At 36.2% G+C, this 25,202-nt stretch overlaps 1 protein-coding gene across 1 annotated transcript in view; it reads left to right on the top strand.

Moving 5' to 3' along the window:
* Nucleotides 1-25,202, top strand: part of LOC125240366 — a 318,608-nt gene that overhangs the window by 14,030 nt on the left and 279,376 nt on the right. Inside the window, exon 2 of the mRNA XM_048148272.1 lies at nucleotides 19,290-19,422. Coding sequence (XP_048004229.1) covers nucleotides 19,365-19,422 — 58 coding nt within the window. The 5' untranslated portion in view covers nucleotides 19,290-19,364. The remainder of the gene's footprint in view (nucleotides 1-19,289; nucleotides 19,423-25,202) is intronic.

Below are 25,202 nucleotides of genomic sequence, written 5' to 3'. Positions count from 1 at the left end.
TCCGTTACCGCCATACAAAATGTATGAAAAAATGGTAACGGAATGGGAAAAAAACCTTGGGACACTTTTTTCTTCCTATTAGGATTGAACGAGCTCGCGATTCTGAGTGGAAAACACATCAAAATTTCCAAATCCAAAAAAAAAGTGGGGGACTTTGAAAAAAATGGCCCAGGTATCCGTCCAGTAAACGGAGGACGCAGGTTCGATTCCATCTTTTGACACTTGGAGGCCTTGGTCACTTTTTCTTTGTATGTGACATTTATTTCATGTTTATGAAGTATAATAGTTGTGTGACTACTTAAAATACAAATTAAAATATTTTCTATGAAAATAATTTAGTTTTCCCCTCACTAGCTCGGAAACACGTGTTTTGTCCTTTAATACCAGCGGGTAAAAACGCATTTTATCCACTAGTGGATAAAGTAATTTGACCTTGAATATAACCAAATTTTCTGCTTTAAAATTGATGAAAGTGCGTTAATCTAGTAACGAAGATGTTTTACCACCTGTGGAACTACTGGAAGCAGTGATAAGAGCGTTTTTTGCGTTGTACTTTCCTCGCTATAAGTAGTGAGGGGAAAAGTTTTGTGTTACACTCGGGTGGTGGTATTTCTCGTGTGTTGAAAAACTCGCCAAGTTCAGGATTCTATTTTCGAACCACTCGCTTCGCTCGTGGTTCAACTATAGAATCCTTTCACTTGCTCGTTTTTCAATTCCACACTCGGCGTTAAAATACAACTTTGCACCCTTGTATAACAAATAACTATTGTTCTTAGAGTTTGGATATAGTACATTACACTACAAGCGCGGAAAAGAGGGAATTCGAAACGAGTGGCGACAAATTAAAACACTACCGAAGGGAGTAAAATTTAGCTCGTCTGATTTTGGAGCGAAGTTTAAGTATATTTATGACGCCATCACTTTTCTAAGAAACCAGAGCTTAAAGCCTCCGCCACACATAAAGCGTTTTGATAGCGTAGCGTTAGCGGAGCGGAATGCGCGCATTCTGCTCGTTAGTTCCCGCCGGAGTCCGCTGGGCGCAACGCCAGCGTTCGTCCGGTGCTCCACTAACGCTCCGCCGCCTACGCTCTCAAAACGCGCATGTGTGGCCGAGCTTTAAGGGACCCCTTTTATGATAATGGAAAAACTCGACGAAACACACGAACGCGCACAAACACGGTTATTCGGTAAAAACAGTTCATAATATCCAAGCACACACATTCTAATCAAATACCCTCCAAGTCAACCGAAAATCTCCGAAAACTGAAAAATTCAAAATCCATGCATATTTAGCGGGGAATCTTCACAAACGGCGTTTTTATAGCAAAACGGGCGGGTTATGATATTTTTTATAGACATAGTATGCTTTTACGAGAGCTGATATGAGTTCCGAGCTAATATCTGGATTATGGGTTTCGAGAGCTTATGTCTAGTCAGATTTGAAAATTTGTACCTTTTAACAGTTTTTAACCTCCGACGCAAAAAACGACGGGGTGTTATAAGTTTGAGGTGTCTGTCTGTATGTCTGTGTGTGTCTGTCTATGGCATCGTAGCTCCCGAACGGATGAACCGATTTAGATTTTTTTTTTGTTTGAAAGCTGAGTTAGTCGGGAGTGTTCTTAGCCATGTTTCTGGAAAATCGGTCCACAATGTCGCGGTCGGGGGTTTTTTCCAAATTTGAAAAGTGGCTTTAATTGATGGTACGATCATGGTATGATACAAACTCCGGTGAAGTGGATAGACAAAGTATTTTTAGTTTCACGAACTTAATATCAAAGGTAAAGATCCCTTCTACGTAAACTATGCCTAAGCAAACTACCTGTACCTATTTGTTATAGATAACGTAGGGTCATTGAACAAAGGGTTCTATTTATTTTAAATAGCCTGAAGGTCAGTGCTTTAATGTTGCAGGTTGCAGAAGAGTTTTGTGCGTGTCGACAAGTGGTCAATCTTCACGGTTAGTAGCAGAGATGGGCATTAATCGATTAACTTTTTATTCGGCTATCTATCTAAAATTAATCGTCAAAATTAGTCGACAATTTAATGGCGATTAAACTAATCGACCTAACATCATACGATTGAAATTGATTTAACCCGTATCTTAATCGGTTGATTTCACGATTAATTCTCGATTGAAAGTTGACAGGTAGTCAATTTGTACGTAAGTCAGGGTAAGCTAACTCTGCAGCTCTGCACTAAGGGTTTAAAATTGGTCATAATTTTTATATTCAGCATTACCTAAAAAAACCTATAAGAATAAAAAGATAATATTTTAATATTGTTTCCTAAAATTAATTAAGAAAAAAAAAATTAGAATAACAATCAATTGATGAAATTAATCGCTGAAAATTATTCGAAGATTAATAATTAATTTAATGGCGATTAACGTTTATCATAGCTCTTCGATTGCAACTAATTATTCGTCCTTTTCAATCGATTAAAACTAATTAATCGTCTAATTTTAATCATTAGTCGATTACTTTTTGTCCAACTCTGATCAGTATCGTATCGTAGCTATAGTTGTTCCAAAATTGGGTGGATTAAATTGACAGGTCTTTATGCACAAATGTTGCCAGGGTAAGCTAGTGCTGTTCAAATCGATAGTTTAAAAAAAAGTTGAGTTAGGTAATATCGATGTATTACGCGCGAGTGACGCTACTGTTACTGTTGTTGCGCGGTTAGTTCGAATGTGTGATGAATAATATTGATGTTTTAATTCAAATTTACGAATTTAGTATTTCGTAAATTATGCTATTTTTAAAGCAATAAAGACAGATATTGGAGTGTAACGCTTTTATTGTGATTATTATAATTATATCCAAATTGTCTACGCCAAATCATGGGAGCGAAATCCAGGCTCTTATGAGCCATGACTAAATGCCAGGATAACGCTAGAAAGAAAAAGATATTTACAGATTAAATACTTTATTTACACATATTCAGCACTCAAAAAGGCAAATGTATCATCTATTAGTATGCACACTGGAGTTTACTCTCCCGCTAAACGCGGGGCAAAGCCTAGTGCTCTCCAGGGCCCTTGGAATTATACAGGTGAACAACTAGTGCTGGGACACTTAGTCTGGAATATATCTATATTGTCGATAAAGTTGACATTTTGTTCAGATCGAAGTGTAATGTGTTGTGATTAAATCGAAATTACTATCTTTTTCGTCGAATGTAAAAATGATCATACCATTTCGCATTTTGCCTGAAATTATGATTACCCAATTTACCCTTTCCTATGACAAGACATGTCTTCTCAAGTTCTCAGAGACTACGGCGACGCCTTAGTCGAAATGTCAGAGGTTTCTTTCAAAATGCTAACAAACTAAAACTATTTGAAAAAATAATCCCGGCACACAAGAAGTTAAGTTCCATTATAAAAGTTACAAATTTAATGCAATATTTAAAACGCGTGAAAGTAAAACCAGTAACCAGTAATCATTAATTTCTTAGCGATTATTGGGGTTAGCTGGCACAACTTCTCGAACCTTTGTTACTTGCCACATATAAAAGAAATACTTGATTTTTGACAACCTTTAATAGCCGAAATCGATAGTGCGGTGCGTTTTAAATGGACAACACAATTTTGCACGTAGAAGATAAATACTTAATTTATAAAAATTCTAAATAGCCGAAACGAATAGCGTATTTCAAAATGATAATATCCCTGTCAATTTGTCAAAGTTAGATTTTGTATAAACCTTAATATACGGCAGGCTATTTATTCTCAACGCGCGTAAGGAAAAACTCTACAATCTCATTTATCGACAACCCCGCCCCTAGCCACTCGGGCCGCTCGCGATTTTTTCTGCTTACACCGTTAAAAGAAAGGTCACGGGGTCAACCGACTTTCGGATCGTGTGTTTATGCCTTTATAGTTATAGGATGTGGAGCGGGTTTTGGATTTTTTTTTACTGTCGCGATGAAACTGTTAGTGGGTATTAAGGATTGTATTATGTACAGTTTATAGGTTTAGGACATATATGTATTTCGTACTTTCGCCTTAATAACTTCGGTTTCGGTTCTGCATAATTTAAAAGGTGTTATTTTTTACTACAGGACCCCAAAAATTAAATTTCTGTGAGTTAGGTAATGCCACGCTTTGCGACGCGAAATGTCACGTTTGTGGTTTTCTTTGTTAAAACATGGAATGTAGGAGTCCTAGGTACTGACATAAGAGCTAGTAAACCTAAAGCGAACCTTAGAAAGCGAAGTTAAAAGTATAAACGTAATGTGTCAAGGTCTATTCAAAGGTCCCTCTTGAAAGTGGGAACTCTGTCGCTTACTGTAGGAACGAGATTTGAAAATGACATTACCTAATTGTATGGAGAAATTGACCAGCGCCCACAAAGGGTTAGATAGGTACTTTATAGACACAAAAATTGCATACATCATCCCTGTCGTTTACACTCAAGTGTTCTAAAACGTCAAAAAATCTTGGCTCTGATGATCTGTGTGATTTTTATAAACATCTAACTACTTATTAATGACTCTACAGTGTCAAACTCATCAATATTATATAGAGTACCTTTTCAATAGTAATAAAAAACCCCTTAATCACAATTTATACCAATAAACATTCGAAATTTCATCCTTCATCAATATCTTTTATGGAACAACATTTTTTTGTTCAAAAATAACATCTCTTTTAAAGTACCTTAAAGTCCAAAATGTATTGTTTAAATTCTCTAAACAGCTGTTGTAATCGTCGAAAAGTCGTATCTGTGTCAGAAAATATCATTCAAAAATATCCTCTCTGTAAGTCACTTGAAAGCCCAAAATTCATTGTGGCCCAAATAGTTGCATAGAGAAGTAATAATTGTCAAAAGGTCGTATCTGAGTAAGAGTTTATTAGTAACATAGGATTTTTTGACAGTTAAAATGATACTGATTGGGTAACAATGGGACTGTGATATAGGGTCAATGACAAACAGCTATGAACTCATATAGTTTGGACCAGAGACTAGTGGATTATAAAGACTGTCAATGTGAAATTTCTTGATTTCTGAGGCATGTGTTTAAGTTCTCTTCCGCTCTGGCCTTTGAAACTTTGAAGTGCTAATTGTTATCTAGGTCACCGTGATATTTTGATTAGATTTTTAGGGTTCCGTAGTCAACTAGGAACCCTTATAGTTTCGCCATGTCTGTCTGTCCGTCCGTCCGTCCGTCCGTCCGTCCGTCCGTCCGTCCGTCCGCGGATAATCTCAGTAACCGTTAGCACTAGAAAGCTGAAATTTGGTACCAATATGTATTAGGGTGGATCAAAAAAACACTTTTTTGGAATTAGCAAACCTAATAGTTATCAATCAATGAACCTTAGTCTATGAAGCCTTTGTGCAAAATTTCAGCTTTTTTAATCAACATCTTCAGCCCCCGCATTAGGTTTGAAATTTTGAAAATCTCATACAAACCTGAAAATTCAACTTTCAGATTAAAAAAAAAATCGGCTGTATTTATTTATTTATTTTATTTTATTGGTATTCAGGATAACAACAGCCGTAAATATAACTAAGACATACTACTGCTTACGTATAAGAAGGCCAATAACAGTCATCCATTAAATTACATTTTGTAAGAATTAAATTAACTAAATGTTATATAAACAATCAAAATGTGCAATACACACAAATGCTCCAACGGCTAAAGTACATACAGGTTGTTGATTAAGTATTCTTATAATTACGTAACTTAAGGCTTCAATAGCTATCCACCTACTTAATTCATTAGAATACTAGTATAAATACCCATAAATACTCATAAGTCAGACACCAACAAAACTTACGTCAAGAATTTACAATAGTACCCACCAGACCATGGCCGATAAACAGCATAGCATTCCCCTAGTACCCAGTAAAAGTTACGATGATTTTATTTTAAGTATTATGTTAAGTATATGTTATTGATACATATCAATATAAGAAACTACCAAAAATTGCGAAAATAGCATCAAAAATCGCCAAAGTTCGCCTGGTTTTAGTACATTTGCCGAAATAGCCGCTAAAATACCGAAAATTTGCGATTTTTAACGCTATTTTCGCAACTTTTGGTAGTTTCTTGTAATAATATGTATCAATAATGTATACTGAACATAATACTGCCGAAAGTTTTTTTTATCTGAAAGTTGAATTTTCAGGTTTGTATGAGATTTTCAAAATTTCAAACCTAATGCGGGGGCTGAAGATGTTGATTAAAAAAGCTGAAATTTTGCACAAAGGCTTCATAGACTAAGGTTCGTTGATTGATAACTATTAGGTTTGCTAATTCCAAAAAAGTGTTTTTTTGATCCACCCTAATATGTATATCAATCACGCCAACAAAGTGCAAAAATAAAAATGGAAAAAAATGTTTTATTAGGGTACCCCCCCTACATGTAAAGTGGGGGCTGATATTTTTTTTTCATTCCAACCCCAACGTGTGATATATTGTTGGATAGGTATTTAATAAGAATAAGGGTTTACTAAAATCGTTCTTTGATAATATTATTATTTTCGGAAATAATCGCTCCTCTCTTTTTGGCTCTTTTTTTTTGCATGGGAATTTCCGTAGACTTCTCTCTCTCTGCGTGATGTTGATGTGTCTGATCTGAAGCTGTGTTGGTGCAACTGGGCATAACATACAACAGTTCTTCTTTTTACGTGTCTCTTCTTTTAAATGCACCTTATTGATGATATTGATGGTAGATTTATTTTCTATGTCGGTTTATGAATTACTTTTTTCTCGAAGTGTCAGATATGTTTATGCTTAATTTAATTTTACTACTATTATAGTCTTGAATTGGGGGTTTAAAGTTTAATTTGATATTATAAGAATGTTAGGCCGTTTTCACATTATCCGATCCGATATCGGATGTCGGAAGGATTTCAATAGAAAAAAATCCAAGATGGCGCCTGTAATGTATGGGATATCGGTCCGACATCCGATATCGGATCGGATAATGTGAAAACGCACTTACGTGTATTGTATACTTCACAGATTTCGGGAGATAGGTCATGCCGGGCGATTTGTATAGAATACGCCTGTCGCAAGGTCTGCGCAACCCACACAAAGCACCAGTAATTGTAAAGATAATGCACGCACACACCTAATCCACACACACTTGTAGCTGGACGCTCCTATTGCGCAATACACGCGCATCATTTCAATGTATGTGTACACGCGAACGATAAGCGAGCGCAATCGCGCACGCACACAACGATAAATAGCGGGAACGCCTCGCCTCGTTTCCGAGAAAAATGTCTCACTGAGTGAATCGTTTTGTACACCGTTCATTGCGGCGCAAAACACTACACTGTTTACAATATGTTCCTTGTGTAGCCGCAATGTATAATGAACGTTTTAAAGCACAAGCAAACGTAAGGTTACATGGTACAACTCGGAGTATTACGTTGAATTCGTGTTTTATGTGAAATAAAAGGAAATAAATAGTATTTACCTATGAAATGTTATCCTATCGGCTTGGAAATTATTCAGGTCACTGCGATGTTTGCAAGTTATTATTGCACACTTCGGCATTTTTGATAAAACTCGTTTTTCGTCGGTGAACAGCGCGCGTGTACACTCGATGACAGCGGACGGCGAACTGGCGGCGGTGTAGGCCCAATGGGCCTACATCTGCGACCAGGCCGCGCGCGGCTTGTCCTCTCTATAGAATTTTTTCCTCTGAGGTATACTTAGAGATAGAGTTACATGGAGAAAATAACTATTAACAACAATATTTTATTTTACTTTGTAAATGTTTGATATTTATTTGAATACACTGAATTTCCTTAAATTATATCCATCAATTTGTTGTTCGAAAGAGTTGGTAATCGAATTGTAAAAAGGTCGCGTAGCCAACATGTTAATCGCTTAACCCCTTGAATGCTTTGTGCCGTATCCGTCACGGATTTTGGACGTAACAAATTAAAAGTTCTTAATTGAGTAGCAAAATTTTGACATCTGCGTTAGAGTCTGTTCACACTAGCGATTCTTTTCGGCGATTTTTAGGCGCTGCGAGATCGCGGCGTGCACGCAGCGAGCTCGCCGCGGGTCGTCGCGGCATCGCGGCGATTATTTTATCGCATAATATCGCCGCGAGCACGCGGCGAGCAAGCTGCGATATCGCCGCGATTGTTTATGAGGTAGACAATCTAATCTACCCACTTTATGCTACCATTCAAGTCAAAGACGCATTTGCATCCCGTTACGCGAAAATGGCACCAGAAATTGATAATTAATTGTTTATAGAAGAAATACGCAAGCGTCCAGCACGGCTACCTAATGATTCTCCGACAATTTTTTAGCCGATTATTGATTCGCCGACAACGATTCGCCGAATGTCATTTAGCCGAATAATCAAACTATCGCTGTCACGTTTGGTCGAATAACGTTACGTAGAATCTTGGTTCGCATACAGTTCAGTTCGCTTCTGTGCAAATTATCCGAACTATTATTGGACATTTTTCATTTAGCAAAGTAACATTTTCGTTTGGGCCGCGATTAGTCGAATAACGTTTCACATTTTATACATTGTTAAAATATTTTAGAATGAATGAATTAAGCATCACTGTTGTAAAAAAAATACGCACTTAATAGACACTTTTTTTTTCTTAAAAAATGTATAATTTGCGTTGCGGTAATAATACATACATACAATACTCTTTATTGTACACCTTGATAAAATACAACAATACAAAACATGGAAGCAACACGAACAAAGGTAAACAACAGGCGGTCTTATCGCTAAAGAGCTATTTCTTCCAGACAACCTTAAGGTAGCGGAAATTGATAAATTTACATAATGTCAGTAGGTGTCAGCAAATTCGAAGAAGTAAACTTAATACTTACTTGCGGTAATAATTTACATATTCTGGCAATTAACATTAAGTTCTTGAACAGAAAAGTGCTAATTTCCGAATGGGAAAACTAAAAATTTTAAAAGTAAAAATTTGTTGAGTTGAAAATATCAATACATAATTTACTAAAATTAATCCTTAGAATCAGAACATTTTGACACGTAATAAATGTGAGTTTCTTATAAACGATCTAATAACTAGATTTTTGAATCCGCAGAACAATTTGTACGCAGCCAACTCACCAAAAAAAAAACCAAATGATCAGTCGACCTATTGTACTTCGACCAATTGTTTGTCGGCCAATTTTTACAATTACTAAATGATTATTCGACGAAAAGTCAATCGGCGTATCAAATTTCTGCTTACCGACTCCGTTTACGAACGAATATTATGCGAAATGAGAATCTTCCAATCGTTATTCGACCAAAAAAGACGTCGGCGAATCGTTGTCGGCGTACCGAAAATCGGCGTATTTTGTTTCGGAATATCAATCGGGCACCGTCCAGCACAGTCACTCCACTCTTGCGAAAGGGCACAAAATATTATGATCACTTTCTGCTAGGCGGTAGTCCAATGCGGGATCCTCCCAAAATTTACGGTTTGATTTTCGTTTTCGATTTAATCGCCTTCTGAGCAACACAGCTAAAAGTATCTCCTCGTCAGAGTCCATTTTGTGAATAATGAAAGCCCGTAAAGATAACAACAGCGAAATCGCGGCGAGCTTGCCGCGAGTACGCGGCGTTACAATCGCGATAAAAAATTGCTGCGATGCCGCGACGACCCGCGGCGAGCTCGTTGCGTGCTCGCCGCGATCTCGCATCGCCCAAAAATCGCCGAAAAGAATCGCTAGTGTGAACAGGCCCTAATATGAAAGAGAGAGACGCAAATTGTTACGTTATCAAGCGATTGGTACCTTGTCTAGGTCGGCTGGGTCTACCATCTACCACGAAACTATGCTCACTTCTTTACAGTAGCTAAAACTAAAAAAAAATACAAACCATAAATAAAATCAATTTCACTGTCAAGACCAACAATCAAGCGACGTCGCGTCAGTCAAAAGAATGATTTGTGTGGCGGCCATCTTTTTTTTTTGCTGTCAGTTCCCTTTAGAGTAGCCGCGGGCAAGGATTGTCATTATTCAATTGTTTTTTGGTGCAGTGGAACTGCTGATGATGGCCAGAACGGAACTCTTCAAATCTGAACGGCACGCTTATAGTGACTTTGGTGTTTTTATACGAACAGCATGCACTTTCGTCCAGAACAGTGACATTTGGTGCAGTGGAATTTCTGATGATGGTCAGAACCGAACTCCTCAAATCTGAACGGCACGCTTATAGTGACTTTGGTATTTTTATAAGAACAGCATGCACTTTCGTCCAGAACACTGACATTTGGTGCAGTGGAACTGCTGATAATGGCCAGAACCAAACTCCTCAAACCTGAACGGCACACTCATAGTGACTTTGGTATTTTTGTAAGAAAAACATGCATTTAAGTTCAGAACAGTGACATTTATTTAGTTATGTTTGTTAAGCATATGTTTTGAAGTCAATGTTTGTCAAGCTTCGATTTCTTATAATATAATCGGATTCATGAGGAATTGAGGAAACTCCTCAAACCTTAACGTTATACGTATATTCATTTGTGTTGCCATTAAAAATTATTTTTTATCTGTTCGAGATACGTCCAAACATTTCCGTTGCTAAAGCAAGTTGTTGAAAAATGAACGGTTCTCCCGAGAGATCGAAAGTATCAAGATTCAGTGCGAAATTCCTTCTTTTCTAGATTTCATCGACATTTTAAGATTTTTTAACCGACTTCAAAAAAGGAGGAGGTTCTCAATTCGACTGAATGTTTTTTTTTTTTTTTTTTTTTTTTTTTTTTGTATGTATGTTACTCGATATCTCCGAGAATCCTGGATCGATTTTGAAAATTTTTTTTTGATCGAACGGGTATAACCCCGAGATGGTCCCATTGACACCAAGTCAGGGTCTGATGATGGTATCTTGGAGAAATCGAGGGAACTCTTCAAATGTTATAGGCACATGTAAGGTTTTTAGTGTATTTTTCAAAGGTACACCAGTATTTACGCCTGACGGTAGTAATTTTATGTGGCTGAGCTGATGATGGAAGGTCAACTCCTCAATGGTTAGGAGTTAAAGGATAATTCTTTCACTACTGTACATATATTCGGACTGATACATATAATATCACTAGGAACCACTAAAAATCAACAAATAAATTAACTTTTTAACAAAAAATAAAACCGCCTTCAGAAATAAGCGCGTTACAAAACACGGAGAAACTAAAAAGCCAAAAATAACAAACCTTTGAATTCAGATTTCTTATCAGATTGCAATAATCTAAACATCCAAATTATAAACAAATCAATTATTTTTGAAGGCGGGGCCAGCCTGCGTATGGTTGGGAGGGGCAAACAGGTCTGGTACCGACTTCAAAAATAATTGATTTGTTTATAATTTGGATGTTTAGATTATTGCAATCTGATAAGAAATCTGAATTCAAAGGTTTGTTATTTTTGGCTTTTTAAGGGTTCCGTATTTAAAAGAAAAAAAATCGAAACGCTTATAGGTTCCCATTGATGTCGGTCCGTCTGTCAAGACCCTTTAATTCCTGACCACGTCACAGTATAATAAAGAGTACTGTCGTACAGTATTTCCACTCGCGCTCCCCGCTGAAAGTGCCGCCCACCCCCTCTCGGTTACGTAACAGTTACCGCCTGTCAAAAACATTTTTATGAAACATGGCTAAGAACAATCCCGACTAACTCAGCTTTCAAACAAAAAAAAACTAAATCAAAATCGGTTCATCCGTTCGGGAGCTATGATGCCACAGACAGACACACACACACAGACAGACAGACAAACAGACAGACAGACACGTCAAACTTATAACACCTCGTCGTTTTTGCGTCGGGGGTTAAAAAACCACAACAAAATCCGTTGCATAGATATAAAGATCTAAGCATACATAGGGACAGATAGACAGCGGGAAGCGACTTTGTTTTATACTAAGTAGATACATATTTACGTATTTACCTAATAAATATAAAGACGGCGAAGTCAAAACCGATTCTTTAACCAGTGACGGCCGTCAAACGAATGATATATCGTTTGCCGCCATTTTGTTTTTGTTTTTACTCCGCCCCTGCGCGGAGCTGTGAAAGGGTTGGCATTCATTTCTGTTTGTATAATTGTTTTGTATTGTGCAGGAGATACAGAAGTGTATTATTAATGTTATTTGTTGTTTTGAAGATTTGATGCATAATGGGATAAAAAACTTTTTTTATAAGATTTTTGTAGTACTTTTTGTTACGTTGAATTTTATATTACCTACAGGCTACAATGCTTAAGTAGAAGAAAAGGATATATGTTTTGTTTCATGACTTTCATGAACTCATTAAAAAATGCACGTAAAGTTTGTGGCTGGTTGTACAAAACATCCTTTTACAGTTTATCTTTACTTTTGCACCAAATTGAAAAGAACCCAATGATGAAGTATTGTCAAATGCATAGTTAGTTTAGCTCTGTTTTAAAGGTACCTACCTAATCAGATCTACCTATAGAGCGGCATAATACAGTATAAAATAAATAAGGGCATCACTGTCACATTTTTGGCATTAATGTGCTGCTTAAACATGGTAACAATTTGTATAGGAATCAATAGTTTATTTTATGTCGAACTGTATATTTTTTAATCTTATACAATTTTAATTCGTCCTCGTACAACCCATCATCCTGAAACTCAATTCAATTCAATTTTTGTCGACCTTCAAATTCTTGATGATTCTGAATGAATCATCCTGAAAACCTCTGAAACATAACTCAAACATAACTCACTAAATCAATAAATGCCTCCTCCACCGTTCCTAACTCTATGGTCTTGTTTGTTTTTTTTTCCCCGCCCAGACATCTTTGATGTGTCCACGCCTATGTTCGTAATTTAAATTTACGGTTGCGTTCTGAGAACGGAACGCATTTCAACCGTTTATTTTAAAAGGGCGTAACTACACTGGTGGCTTTTGGTGAACTTTTGAAAACTAAGTCATGAAACAAGTCTTTTTACAGTAATAGTGTTAATTATTTCTTACATTTCTAAATAGAAAAATGTTTTCCAGTACAAAAATAAATCAAAAAACATTTGAAAGTGACAGTTTCTCCCTACAAAAAGGAAATGTCATACGCTTAGAGCATCCTAGACATACGTAGCATTCGTAGCAATAACAACATCATTCCCCAAGTCAAAATTACCTACACGACACGAGTAACCATAAATTAATTGTAAAGACGAAATTTGGTACCAATATGTCAATCAAACGCCTTAAGTTTGCAAAAATAAAAAATGTCCGAAAAAAATCCGTTTATTCAGGGTAACCGTTACATGTAAAGTGAAATTTGGGCCAATATGTTTTTCATTCCAACCCCAACGTGTGATATATTGTTGGATAGGTATTTAAAAATGAATAAGGGTTTACTAAGATCGTTTTTTGATAATATTAATATTTTCGGAAATAATCGCTCCTAAAGGAAAAAAAGTGCGCCCCCCCCCCTCTAACTTTTGAACCATATGTTTAAAAAATATGAAAAAAATCACATAAAAGTAGAACTTTATAAAGACTTTCTAGGAAAATTGTTTTGAACTTGATAGGTTCAGTAGTTTTTGAGAAAAATACGGAAAACTACGGAACCCTACACTGAGCGTGGCCCGACACGCTCTTGGCCGGTTTTTATATTCTAGTATTTTTTTTGGAACAAAGTTGATTTTTACAATCTAAAAGGACATCGGTACTTATACTATTTTAAACCACTTTTATGTTTTTCTTCGTCACATTAAAATTAAAAACCACTATAACTTTTCGAATTCCAAATGCAACAGTGTTGCGTTAAGAGTAATTTTAATGTGGTAATTTCCCCTTAGATGTATCGGATATTTCATATGTATGTTACGAGTTTCCTTTCCTCTGAAGATTAACTGATTTTATTACAGGAATGTTATAAGGTGTGATATTGAGTTACTTTGATCTGTATTTCGGATATCAAGACAATTTTTGTGTAAAAAGGAAATGTTCGTTTTTCTTCATGCTAGTGTCTTCCACTGTTTCCTTTGAGGATTCTAGGAGTATATTTTTAAGAAGATTATTTATGTGTATTTAAGTATGTTTTTGTATTTAAGTATGATTTATTTTCAATATTAAAGTTACTTGTACTTTAATGGCACATAAATTGAAGTTAATAAATTGTGAGTGTGTTTAGTAAAACGCCCCGCTTTGTCGTTTGCTATAAAGACGAGATTTGCTTATGAATAAACTGACATAGAAGCTTTTCAGCTATCGACAAAGTGGGACGTTTTATTAAACACACTCACAATTATTCCCATTTTGAAAGGACGAGTACTTTACTTATAAATTGTAATACTTACTTCTCTAACAGCAAGAGTCAATAAGCTACGTTAACTACTTCCTAACAGGAAAGCCTGTTTGTCCTATGGAAATATAAATAGTATAAGGGGTTTGAAAGATCCATGGTTATTTTCATTAGACTTACATTGACCGGGATATAGACAAAAATGAAGGACCAAATTTCATGAAACACGGCTAAGAACACTCCCGACTAACTCAGCTTTCAAACAAAAAAAACTAATTCTAAATCGGTTCATCCGTTCGGGAGCTACGACGCCACAGACAGACAGACAAACACGTCAAACTTATAACACTCCGTCGTTTTTGCGTCGGGGGTTAAAAAGGTAATCACGGTCAATATAAGTCTAGTATAAAGGTTTTTTGCCATTTTGTCTACGGAACCCCAAAAATGGCGTCCAATTTACTAATATCTGAGAGTGCCTCTGGGCAACGATGTAGGTAGGTGCACTAATGAGGCCATGTCCAAATTAGTGGTCAGGCAAAAATGGCTAACTACTGATGTTGTTGACTGGACATGTCTTTAAGGGGTTGTACGGCACACAACGACCTTGAAATGATACAGGTATTTGTAAGAAAACAAGAAAAAAAAAATGTTATTTTAAACTAAGTGACACGGTTCATTTTACACTAAATATACCTACTTTATTTTAGACTTATGGATCTGAAATTAAAATAACAATGTCGAATTAAAACGGAAAAATTAAAATTTTGAAAAACCCCCGACCGCGACATAGTAGACCGATTTTCATGAAACATGGCTAAGAACACTCCCGACTAACTCAGATTTCAGACAAAAAAAAACTAAATCTAAATCGGTTCATCCGTTCGGGAGCTACGATGCCACAGGCAGACACACACACAGACAGACAAACAGACAGACACGTCAAACTTATATCACCCCGTCGTTTTTGCGTCGGGGGTTAAAATAAAACGGTAAAAGTACCGGGTGTGACAGTGTATGTACAAGAAGTTGCCACTTTCATTCTTAAGTCATTGTCAAAAAGTACAGAAGAGTGTCCTCGGACACTGGCGATCAAATATATATATGAAAGAGGCGCGTTCCAAGTACACAGTCTAAGCTCGTGTAGGTGAACGTGTACTGTGCTTGTTTGAGTTTGATTACGGAACACAAGGTCATTTGGCCCTGTCAGCCTCTTAATACTTTCAGTCCTTTGTTTGAAATATAAATCTTTGGTCTGCAAAGGGAAGATAATTAAAGTTGTGTATCTGCCTCGGGGACTAGAATACCGGAACCGAGTTTGGTAATTACTGCATTAGCTCGCCCTCTGCTATAGTCCAAGAGGTAGTGCAGTCCGGCTAACATTACATTACTTATCGTCACTACTTTGAAAAAGTCTCGTATCTCACGCTGTTCCTCAAAGACAAAAGATGATGATGAAAGACAAGTGATGTACCGATACCACTCAAACACCAGTAAACAATATATTGAATGTTATAACACTTTTAACTGATAATGTTTAGGTTAAGATAGTTAAATTAAGGAAACTGTAAGTCTACAATATTAGTAATTTACACTGTAACAATTGTCATAATATGAGACTGGTTGTTTCTTAAGAAATAAAATAAAATAAAAATAAAACGTAGTAAGTCTATATACATTCCTTACATACTTAATACATTTTTCTCTTCATTTACAGAAGAAGATACAAGTTTTTTTTTCAAAGTAGTGCCGTTATGTCAACCTAGAAATTGGACATTTGATGTTCTATTTCATTTGTTATTATAATGATAAATAAGTTGTGATACTCTCACATTTTGTTATTGCAAATGACCTGTAGATTTAGCTTAGCCTTTTTATAACGAAAAAGATATGTCTGAAAAATTGGCTACAGACGTTAATTATCGACGTCGCTATTTGAATGACTCTAGAATTCTAGATAGAGAAAATTAGAAATTATTAATTTGTGTGTATTTTTACTCTGGGTGAGTTATTGATAATTTTCAATAAAAAAAATTGTTGTCAATAAATTATATAGATTATTTATGCTATAGGTACAATAAATATGAAAATAATACAGAAGAAAACTAGCAACATTAAGAATGGGAAAGTACAGGTGGTCTTATCACTTTTATATAACTTATATACCTAGTTAAGTATTTTTAATGAAATTTAAGTTTGAAAAAACTTCCTATTAAGCTATTGTTACACCAGTGTCTAATTATAGTGAAATCTTAAAAAAGTTAAATGAATCCAAGCTAGCTCTTAGCCTATCCATCACCAGCAGGCTTATGGCCTACAAAAGTAACTCGATACAAGTATAAATACTCGTTACTCATCCCTAATGTGGGCCCTAAGTGACGCGAAAAGGTATTTATTGAATTATACTTAGTATTTGTATAGTATGGGGTGAAGGGTGCTTTGTGTCAGTTATGAGGATTAAGAGTCTTATGTTATTATATTAATTATTTTTTCTATGAATTAGTAGATTGTATCAAAAGGGAACAAAATGAAATATTTACGGCTAGGTCGTACATGGAATTGGTAGAATCCTGAGCGTAGGTAGGAATCTAAGGGATTCAACTGTAGACTTGAAGTAGAGAGTATTTGCTGCCATTTGTTTTCAAATCACCTATTGACAAAAAGTTGTGTGCAAAAAAAATTAGAAAAAAGTAAAAAATCTAGAACAGAAAAGTGTCACTTTCGTCCCTTCTAACAGAACATTTTCTGAGTTCTGACCACTACCGGGTATAAACATGTTAATCAGCAGCGACCTCTAAGTATAAGAATATTCAAGTTTTTAGCAAAGAACTTGACTAAAAGTACTAAAACATTGTTCTTCGGAGTTTCTTCAAAATGTCACAGAAGATATAATTTTTGCAGCTTGTCTTATACTTTTCAAGTGGGTCAAACTAAGACTGTCCAAGTCTTTCCTTCAGCTAACAAAGGGTTAGGTTTTAAAGAATACGTTCGTAAGTTTAGCTGTACTATTATATATTCTGTGGTTTAGCACTAAAAAAGTTTTAACCCTCGACGCAAAAACGACGGGGTGTTATAATTTTGACGTGTCTGTCTGTCTGTATGTCTGTTTGTCTGTCTGTGTGTGTGTGTGTCTGTCTGTGGCATCGTAGCTCCCGAACGGATGAACCGATTTAGATTTAGTTTTTTTTTTGTCTGAAAGCTGAGTTAGTCGGGAGTGTTCTTAGCCATGTTTCATGAAAATCGGTTCACTATGTCGCGGTCGGGGGTTTTTTCAAAATTTTAATTTTGTGGTTATTTATAAGAACAAATGACATGCTTCTTTATTTTTAACCCCCGCCGCAAAAACGACGGGGTGTTATAAGTTTGACGTGTCTGTCTCTGTGTGTGTCTGTCTGTCTGTCTGTCTGTGTGTGTGTCTGTCTGTGGCATCGTAGCTCCCGAACGGATGAACAGATTTAGTTTTTTTTGTTTGAAAGCTGAGTTAGTCGGGAGTGTTCCTAACCAATGGTTAGTAACCATGTTTTATAAAAATCGGTACGCTATGTCGCGATCGGGGGTTTTTGCAAAATTTTAATTTTGTGGTTAGGTTATAGATGCACAAGATAATCCTTTCGCTTTACCTACATTCGCCACGGCCCGAGAGAGCCTGGGGTCTGCTTTGACAACGAATCCTAAGAGTTGGCTTAGACACTAGTTTTACGAAATCGACTGCCATCTGACCTTCCAAACCGAAGAGTAACTAGGCCTTATTGGAATTAGTCCGGTTTCCTCACGATGATTTCCTTCATCGAAAAGCGATTGGCAAATATGAAATGATATTTTGCACATAAGTGCACAAGATACTAAAATTCAACTGCACCTCTACACGTCTCATGAAACACCGTATATACATTTCGTCGAATCATTAATATCGATGCTATGTTAAGTTTATGCTGAAATTGATATGTCTTCATTGGGCCTTTACTATCCAGATTGGCCAGAAATTCCTGGTATAGGTTCAAGTTGTGTTACACTAAAGTATTTATCTTAGAAACTTGGTAACCCTTCTAAAAATAGGATGATACATTGCTGAAGGCTTCCTCACAAAGTAAATAATATACAATATTTGGGGATATCCTCATATGGAATAGGGATGACGACTACATAAAAAATGGCATTCTGTTTAGTCCGTCAGTTAGATCGTTCAGAAATACTGAACACATATTTTTCGCTTTTTCTAATTAATGAAAAAATACAAAGATATAGAGCATCAAAGTTCCGGAGTGGGGGCTTGTGACGTCACTTCTAAGTAAAATTGTACCTAGGCGTGACGTCACGCGAAACTTCAACGCACTGTACCGTCGTCATTTTTCGTTTACAAGAAAAAAGAAAAAATACGTGTCTAAAATTCTTTGATAATCTAACTGATGGACTAATTAGTTTTTTTAGTCGTCTCGCCTATTGAAAGAAGGCGTGGAAAAAATCTAGTTCAAATAAGTTTATCATAGGGCGCGATATTCAAATTTTCTATATCACGAAATAGCACTAGCACCTACCTAGTACATATGTTAGCCGTTCTTTTCTAGTGACGGGAAGGGCTTGATATAGTATAATTATGTCCCTATCTAATATTAAATAGTTATGGATGAATCTATATTATGAATGAAAACATTTGATGACATTTCTTTAGTAATAGAGTGGTAAAAGCTTGGAATCAGCTCCCGGAGGATGTAATATCGGCCCAAAGTGTAAACGAATTCAAGAATAAGTTAGACAAGCACAGTGCTAATTCCACATAACACCTGAAACCTCTACCGACAACTGGATACAGGCTTTATCAGTTACTACAACTGCCTGCCTGCTTTACAAATAATAATAATAATAATAATAAATTCACCATGCACTTTTGCAGCTCATCAATTCAGTGATCGTACTTTTTCCAGCATTTTTGGTTTGGTGGCATAATACTTAGTATTTTTTTTATTCTCAACATATTTTAAGAATTTCTTCGACTTATTATTTATTAGGTAAGTACCTAATAGTTACACGCATATAATAAACACATGTTTAATATCCTGTCTCCTTGTTTCAGGTGCCGGCGAATGTGTCCGCCCCGCAGGACTAGCCGTTATGTGATAGTGCCCTCACAGTCGGCCATTTTGTAACCATGGCCGCCATTTTGTGCGCGGCGCTGCTGCTGGCGTTCTCTGTCTATTCTACACAAGGTTAGTTTTACATCATGCTTTTATTTTACAAAACTATATTGACAGTAATTTTGATAAGAGCCTGTGCAAGAGTGTGATTTCTTTGAAGTTTGACGTTTTAGAAACTTGCATCGGCGTCGTTGTCAAATTAACACCATATCACTAAGACAAAAGTTATCATAGGCTTTCTGTTTAGGTATACATCGGATTTCTTCCGACGCAAAAATGAGGGGGTGTTATAAGTTTGACGTATCTGTCTGTCTTTCAGTCTGTGTGTCTGTCTATGGCATCGTAGCTCCCGAAAGGATGAACCGATTAAGATTTAGTTTTTTTTTGTCTAGTAAACCGATTTTCATGAGGCATGGCTAAGAACACTCCCGATTAACTCAGCTTTCAGACAAAAAAAAAACTAAATCTAAATCGGTTCATCCGTTCGAGAGCTACTATGCCACAGACAGACAGACACGTCAAACTTATCACCCCGTCGTTTTTGCGTTGGGGGTTAATTATAGTTATACTGAACGCTAGTTCAATGGAAACAGCAAGTTTTTAATTAAAAATTAGCTCCGTCAAAAGGTTTACTGTTTTTAGTTAGTTCATGAATATTTCTAGTTTTTACACTTGTGGTTTACAGTTTAATTTAATTTTTCCATCTTTGTAAAAATACTGAAAATGTTCGCTTTTTGTTGGTTCTTGTTTTAGCCGCCGACGCAAAAACGACGGGGTGTTATAAGTTTGACGTGTCTGTCTGTCTGTCTGCTTTCAAACAAAAAAATACTAAATCGGTTCATCCGTTCGGGATCTACGATGCCACAGACAGACAGACAGATAGACAGACAGACAGACAGACACGTCAAACTTATAACACCCCGTCGTTTTTGCGTCGCTGGGTTAAAAATGATATACCGTGTATTGCGTTTGATAATGCGAAAAAAAAACGCATGAAAACGCGAAAATTTTATTTAAGATAAGACCAAGATAGATAGATTTTTTTTCAGCCCCGCATTACGAATTTAAATGTAAATAAATAAATATACAAAAATTGCTCGTTTAAAGGTATTAGATCTGTCTAAATACAAATGACAAAATAACATCTTGTATATAGGCAATAAGTATAAAATGTGTTTATAACTTACCTGTTGATTACTATTACCTATAAATTCGGTCGACATAACATTATAGTAAATTCGAGGCCATTAGAATGCAGTGAAAAAAGACCATACGCTAATAAATACCGTGCGTGGTGGTGTGATGTGAGCAATAAAATATGTTAGGCTGCGGTAGAGATACTAGGTAGAAATACTTCGAGTAAATATACTAGGTAAAAATTAGGGCTTGCAATATCGGACGATTTTCAATTCCGGAACTGGTTTTCGAGATTGGACTTCAATTCCGGAATTCCGGAACTAGTTCCGGAATTGGACAATTTTTTTTCGTTTTGTTTTCTGGTGGATTTCTGATGAAATAATACAATTTTAAATTATAATTTATTATTAATCGACGTTTAAGACAATAACTCCGTACCTAAAAGGCATATAACACTGCAATTTTCATTTTAGTAATTTTACAGGAAAGCCCATTTTGTGTCAAAATCGGTCTTAACGAGGTTTTAGTGCCAGTTTTGTGATAGTAGTTAACATTAAAGTAAATATATTTAGCATTATTATTTAATAGTATTTGACACATCAATCAGTAATAAAAACTACATATTTTAGACAAAAACTAAATAAAACTACCCCAAATACAGTGTTTTCCTTCTGAACTTATTTCATATTTGAGGATTTACAGCAATATGGACGAGGACAACATTATTGTTTTATCAATTTAATCTAATAAAAACAAAGGTTTTAAAACTTTTAAATGCATAAATGCATCGATTGTCCACCGAAATAATGTAAAAGTAATAATTTACAACAATGGCACAACGTCTTATTCACATAAATGTAATAAAATAAATATTGAATTACCTGTATCAGACTCGAGGCCCAAAAAGTCAGATTTCCTGATTTATACCTAGGTACATGTACATATAGACCTTGAATTCTTGTAAAAAATAAAGCATAGTTTTCATATCCACCATTTTCCATACATTGCAGTAAAGTCCACCAGTTTAGTAAAATATGCACACGTCTTTGTGAAAAGTGTAAGTAACTACGACGTTATGCTTGTGAATGAATGTAATACCAAATACTACGTTTCGCATCTGAATTTAAGTTCGCAAAATCAGAAAGTGACAATGGTTAATATTAGCGCCATTAGCGGGTTAAAATTTAAAATTACACTATCTCGCTCTAACTAGCCCCTTTAGCCATAAAATAGGGTACTACCTGAGTCCGAGCAGTGTCTAACTTATGAATTTACATATTTCTTATACATTCTGTGGTAATTTTGTAAAATAACCAGGCTGATATTACACGTTTTTATCTAAAAATATATATTTTTTCAATTCCGGAATTTTCGAGATTATGTGTTGTAACGTTGCACGTACATGTTTTAATTATAAGCTTTAATTTTATTATTTTACAATTTTAATTATACAAATTTTAACCAAATAACTTATTTATAAATTAATTTTAATTATAGTTGCATGAATTATTTTAATCAATTATTATTTTTATTATTTATTTTAATCAACTAACTATTTATTTTTACAAATTTAACAATCAATTTTAAATTTAAATTAATTATCTTATTCTACTTTTCTATTTTAAAGTACGACTAAGAATATAATAAAATAATTATGTTTTAAAAACCTCTGTAATAGACATCGCAAGGTTAATCCGACCGTCCATCGCAAGGCTATTCGTATCAACTGTACTACGACCGGTCTGAGCTGACGTCACGGAATAATCTGGAACTGGCGCGAGCGCTGCCCCGCCGCGCCGCCCAGTCATCAGTCCGCGCCAGCCGCCAAACGTTACGCACGTACGTACCGTCGCGCACACGGGCCAGCCCGTGTCGTCTCGCGCGCTGTACAAATTATAATTTTAATTATTTTCTGGTGGGCGCGGACACCTGCAAATTTAATTAATTTAAATATATTCGGCGACGTAATCGCGAAATAACGAGTTCTCGCACCCACGTACTGGTAAGTGCAAAGTGTTGAACGTTATTTTAAAAAATAGTACATAGTGTAATTTTAATCCTAATGTGAGCTCACTTGTAATTATCTTTTGTTAACAGTGTTAAATGCTTAATTTAAATTATTCATTCCCATTTTATGCTAAACGCTTTTAGAGGGAATGACTTTGCAATTTCCTTTGTTCTGTTAGTGCTAAGTAATGTAATGGCGGGTACGAATAAGTATGTGTGCGTACCTCCTTCTTAATTTAGTCACTTTCTTTGTTCTTTCTTCCTTACTTCTGTGCTTTTCCTTGCTGTGCTTGTAACTCCGCTCTGATTTGTGAACACAAACACGCTATCTGCTTATGCACTTATGCTGCTGGTGCACCGGCTTATTCTTGGTCCCACCTTCATCATCATCATCATCGTCACAGGGTGTTCACCTATCAGAGCGAGCAAGAACAAGGTCTCATCACTAAGACTATGCGTGGAAATTTACAGGGTGCGCCGTTATTTTTAAAAAAAGAAGACCGTTCGGCCGACGTGTCACACCGTCACCAGCATCCACACACACAACATCCAGACGGCTGGGTTGGAGCCTGAGTCGTTCGCCCGCCGTCGCCCCTGCTCCTCTTCAGCGCTGGCCCCCACACCTGCTGCGGACCACCGTCATAACCACCAGCCAGGGCAGTACCGCTCCGCGGTGGCAAATTTTAGACCCGGGCCTTGACCACCCACGACTCTATTTCAAATTTTAGTTTTTATTTAATAAATTATTTTTGTTAACGTACTGGTAGAATTTTATTTATGTCCTATCAGTCCTAGACGTTACATTGGCGCCTAAAACGTGGTCTTAAGGTCTAAATTTGCCCCGCAGAATTTGTGTGTTTGTTGTTTTTTTTTGTGAAACGTTTTTTTATTTTTTTGGTTGCAAGTAACTAAGGTGTACCTCATTAATAATAATAATTGTAATTATTTATTTATTGTGGAATTGTAATTTTAATAATAATTTTTTTTTTGAATGACATTATTTATTGTAATTTTATCATCACCCTGTACTATTGTAGTGTAGACTAGTACAGTCGGTCGAATATTTTATGAATATTTTTTATGGTGCAATATTTTAAATTGTTTGTGGTACACATTAGTTGCAATATTTTAATGCTTCTTTTCTTTTTATTTTTGTGACTGTCTATTTTATTTTTTTGATTTTGCTTGATTTTTTATTTTTTTAATTTAGCCAACCAAAACGTTACTTAGTTAACATTGTAACAGGCGGAGTAGTGTTAATTAGGTACAAACGTTCAACACTTTCCACGGTTGCCAATTTTTTCTTGTGCACGTTATTATTATTATTTTATTTTAAATTTCATTGAAAATGGAGTTTCCCGTGAAATTCTTGTCTTTACAAAAGCCAGAGTTAGAGTATGAGGTTAGCATTCGTGGTGAGACACCCGGTTCTACAGTCCAGGACTTGCGGAAACAGATTGCGAAGTTAGGGCCTTTGTTTCCTTCCGAGGATATTTTAGAAAGTAATTTCACTGTCGCTGCCGATTTGAGAGGTGTTAGTGATGCCCTCGCGAAGGTTCAGTCGAACTTAGATTCACGACCTGATAGGAACGTTTTGCTTCGCACACAAAACCTTTTGCATCACTTGCATCATCGTCTTAATCGTATTGTTTGCGATAAATCGACACAGCCCATGTTTGATGTTTGTGACCAGGAGTTTCGAACTCTGACGGCTAGGTTTAATTCTATGAAGGACACTGCTGCCGCGACCGTCTTGCCAGCTCCGAGCGCAGAGCATGTAGTTAGCACGGCACCGATAAATGTTAACGTCACTTGCGACCGCGGTAGTCATAACGAGCTTTGTAAGATCAAGTTCGATGGCAAGTCTTGCGTCCGTGCCTTCGTGGAACGTATAACGGAATTTTGTGAAGCTAGGTCGATTTCGGATTCGAAGCTTTTGTCGTATGCGACAGAGATTTTTACTGGTGATGCACTTCATTGGTACCGTAATATTAAGGGTCAAGTGTCCACCTGGGTTGAACTCTCCACATTGCTCAAGCAAGATTTTGGTCAGAAGGACTATGATTATAGGCTCGGTAATGAGATTCGGTCACGTACGCAGGGTGAATCCGAGAACATTACCGTATACTTATCAATCATGGCTGGTTTATTCTCGCGTCTCTCTAAGCCATTGCCGGAGGACGAAAAGTTGGAGATCCTTCTCCATAACATCAGGCCTTGCTATGCCAGTACCTTAGCGTCAGCGTCTGCGATTACTGACATAAATACATTGCGTAATCATTGTCGTAATTACGAAAGTATTCAGGCACGTCTTGCTGACTTTCGTGAACCACCCAGGCGTACAGCTGACACTTTGGCACCTGAGTTTGCTTATACTGGTAATAGTACTAATAAAAATAATAGCTTCCATAATAACAAGAATTTCACATACAGGAATAACAATAATAAACAATATAATAATAACGCTAATGCTAATACTAACAAAATTAATAGGTCTTATACTAATAATTTTAACAAATATAACAACAACAACAACGGCAACGAGAAACAGGTACATGCACTTACTTCTACACCCTCGGCCAAACCCTTATTTTGTCCTAGATGTCGTAATAATAGCCACAACTTGCGTCAATGCCCAGCTAATAAGGATGACATTTATTGTTTTAAGTGTGGTCATAAAGGTGTCAAGTCTCCTGATTGCCCTACTT

The sequence above is a fragment of the Leguminivora glycinivorella genome, chromosome 27 (assembly GCF_023078275.1).
Source record: "Leguminivora glycinivorella isolate SPB_JAAS2020 chromosome 27, LegGlyc_1.1, whole genome shotgun sequence".
Lineage (NCBI taxonomy): Eukaryota > Metazoa > Arthropoda > Insecta > Lepidoptera > Tortricidae > Leguminivora > Leguminivora glycinivorella.
Note: the sequence above shows the minus strand (reverse complement) of the source record. Positions and strands in the feature narration are given on the sequence as shown.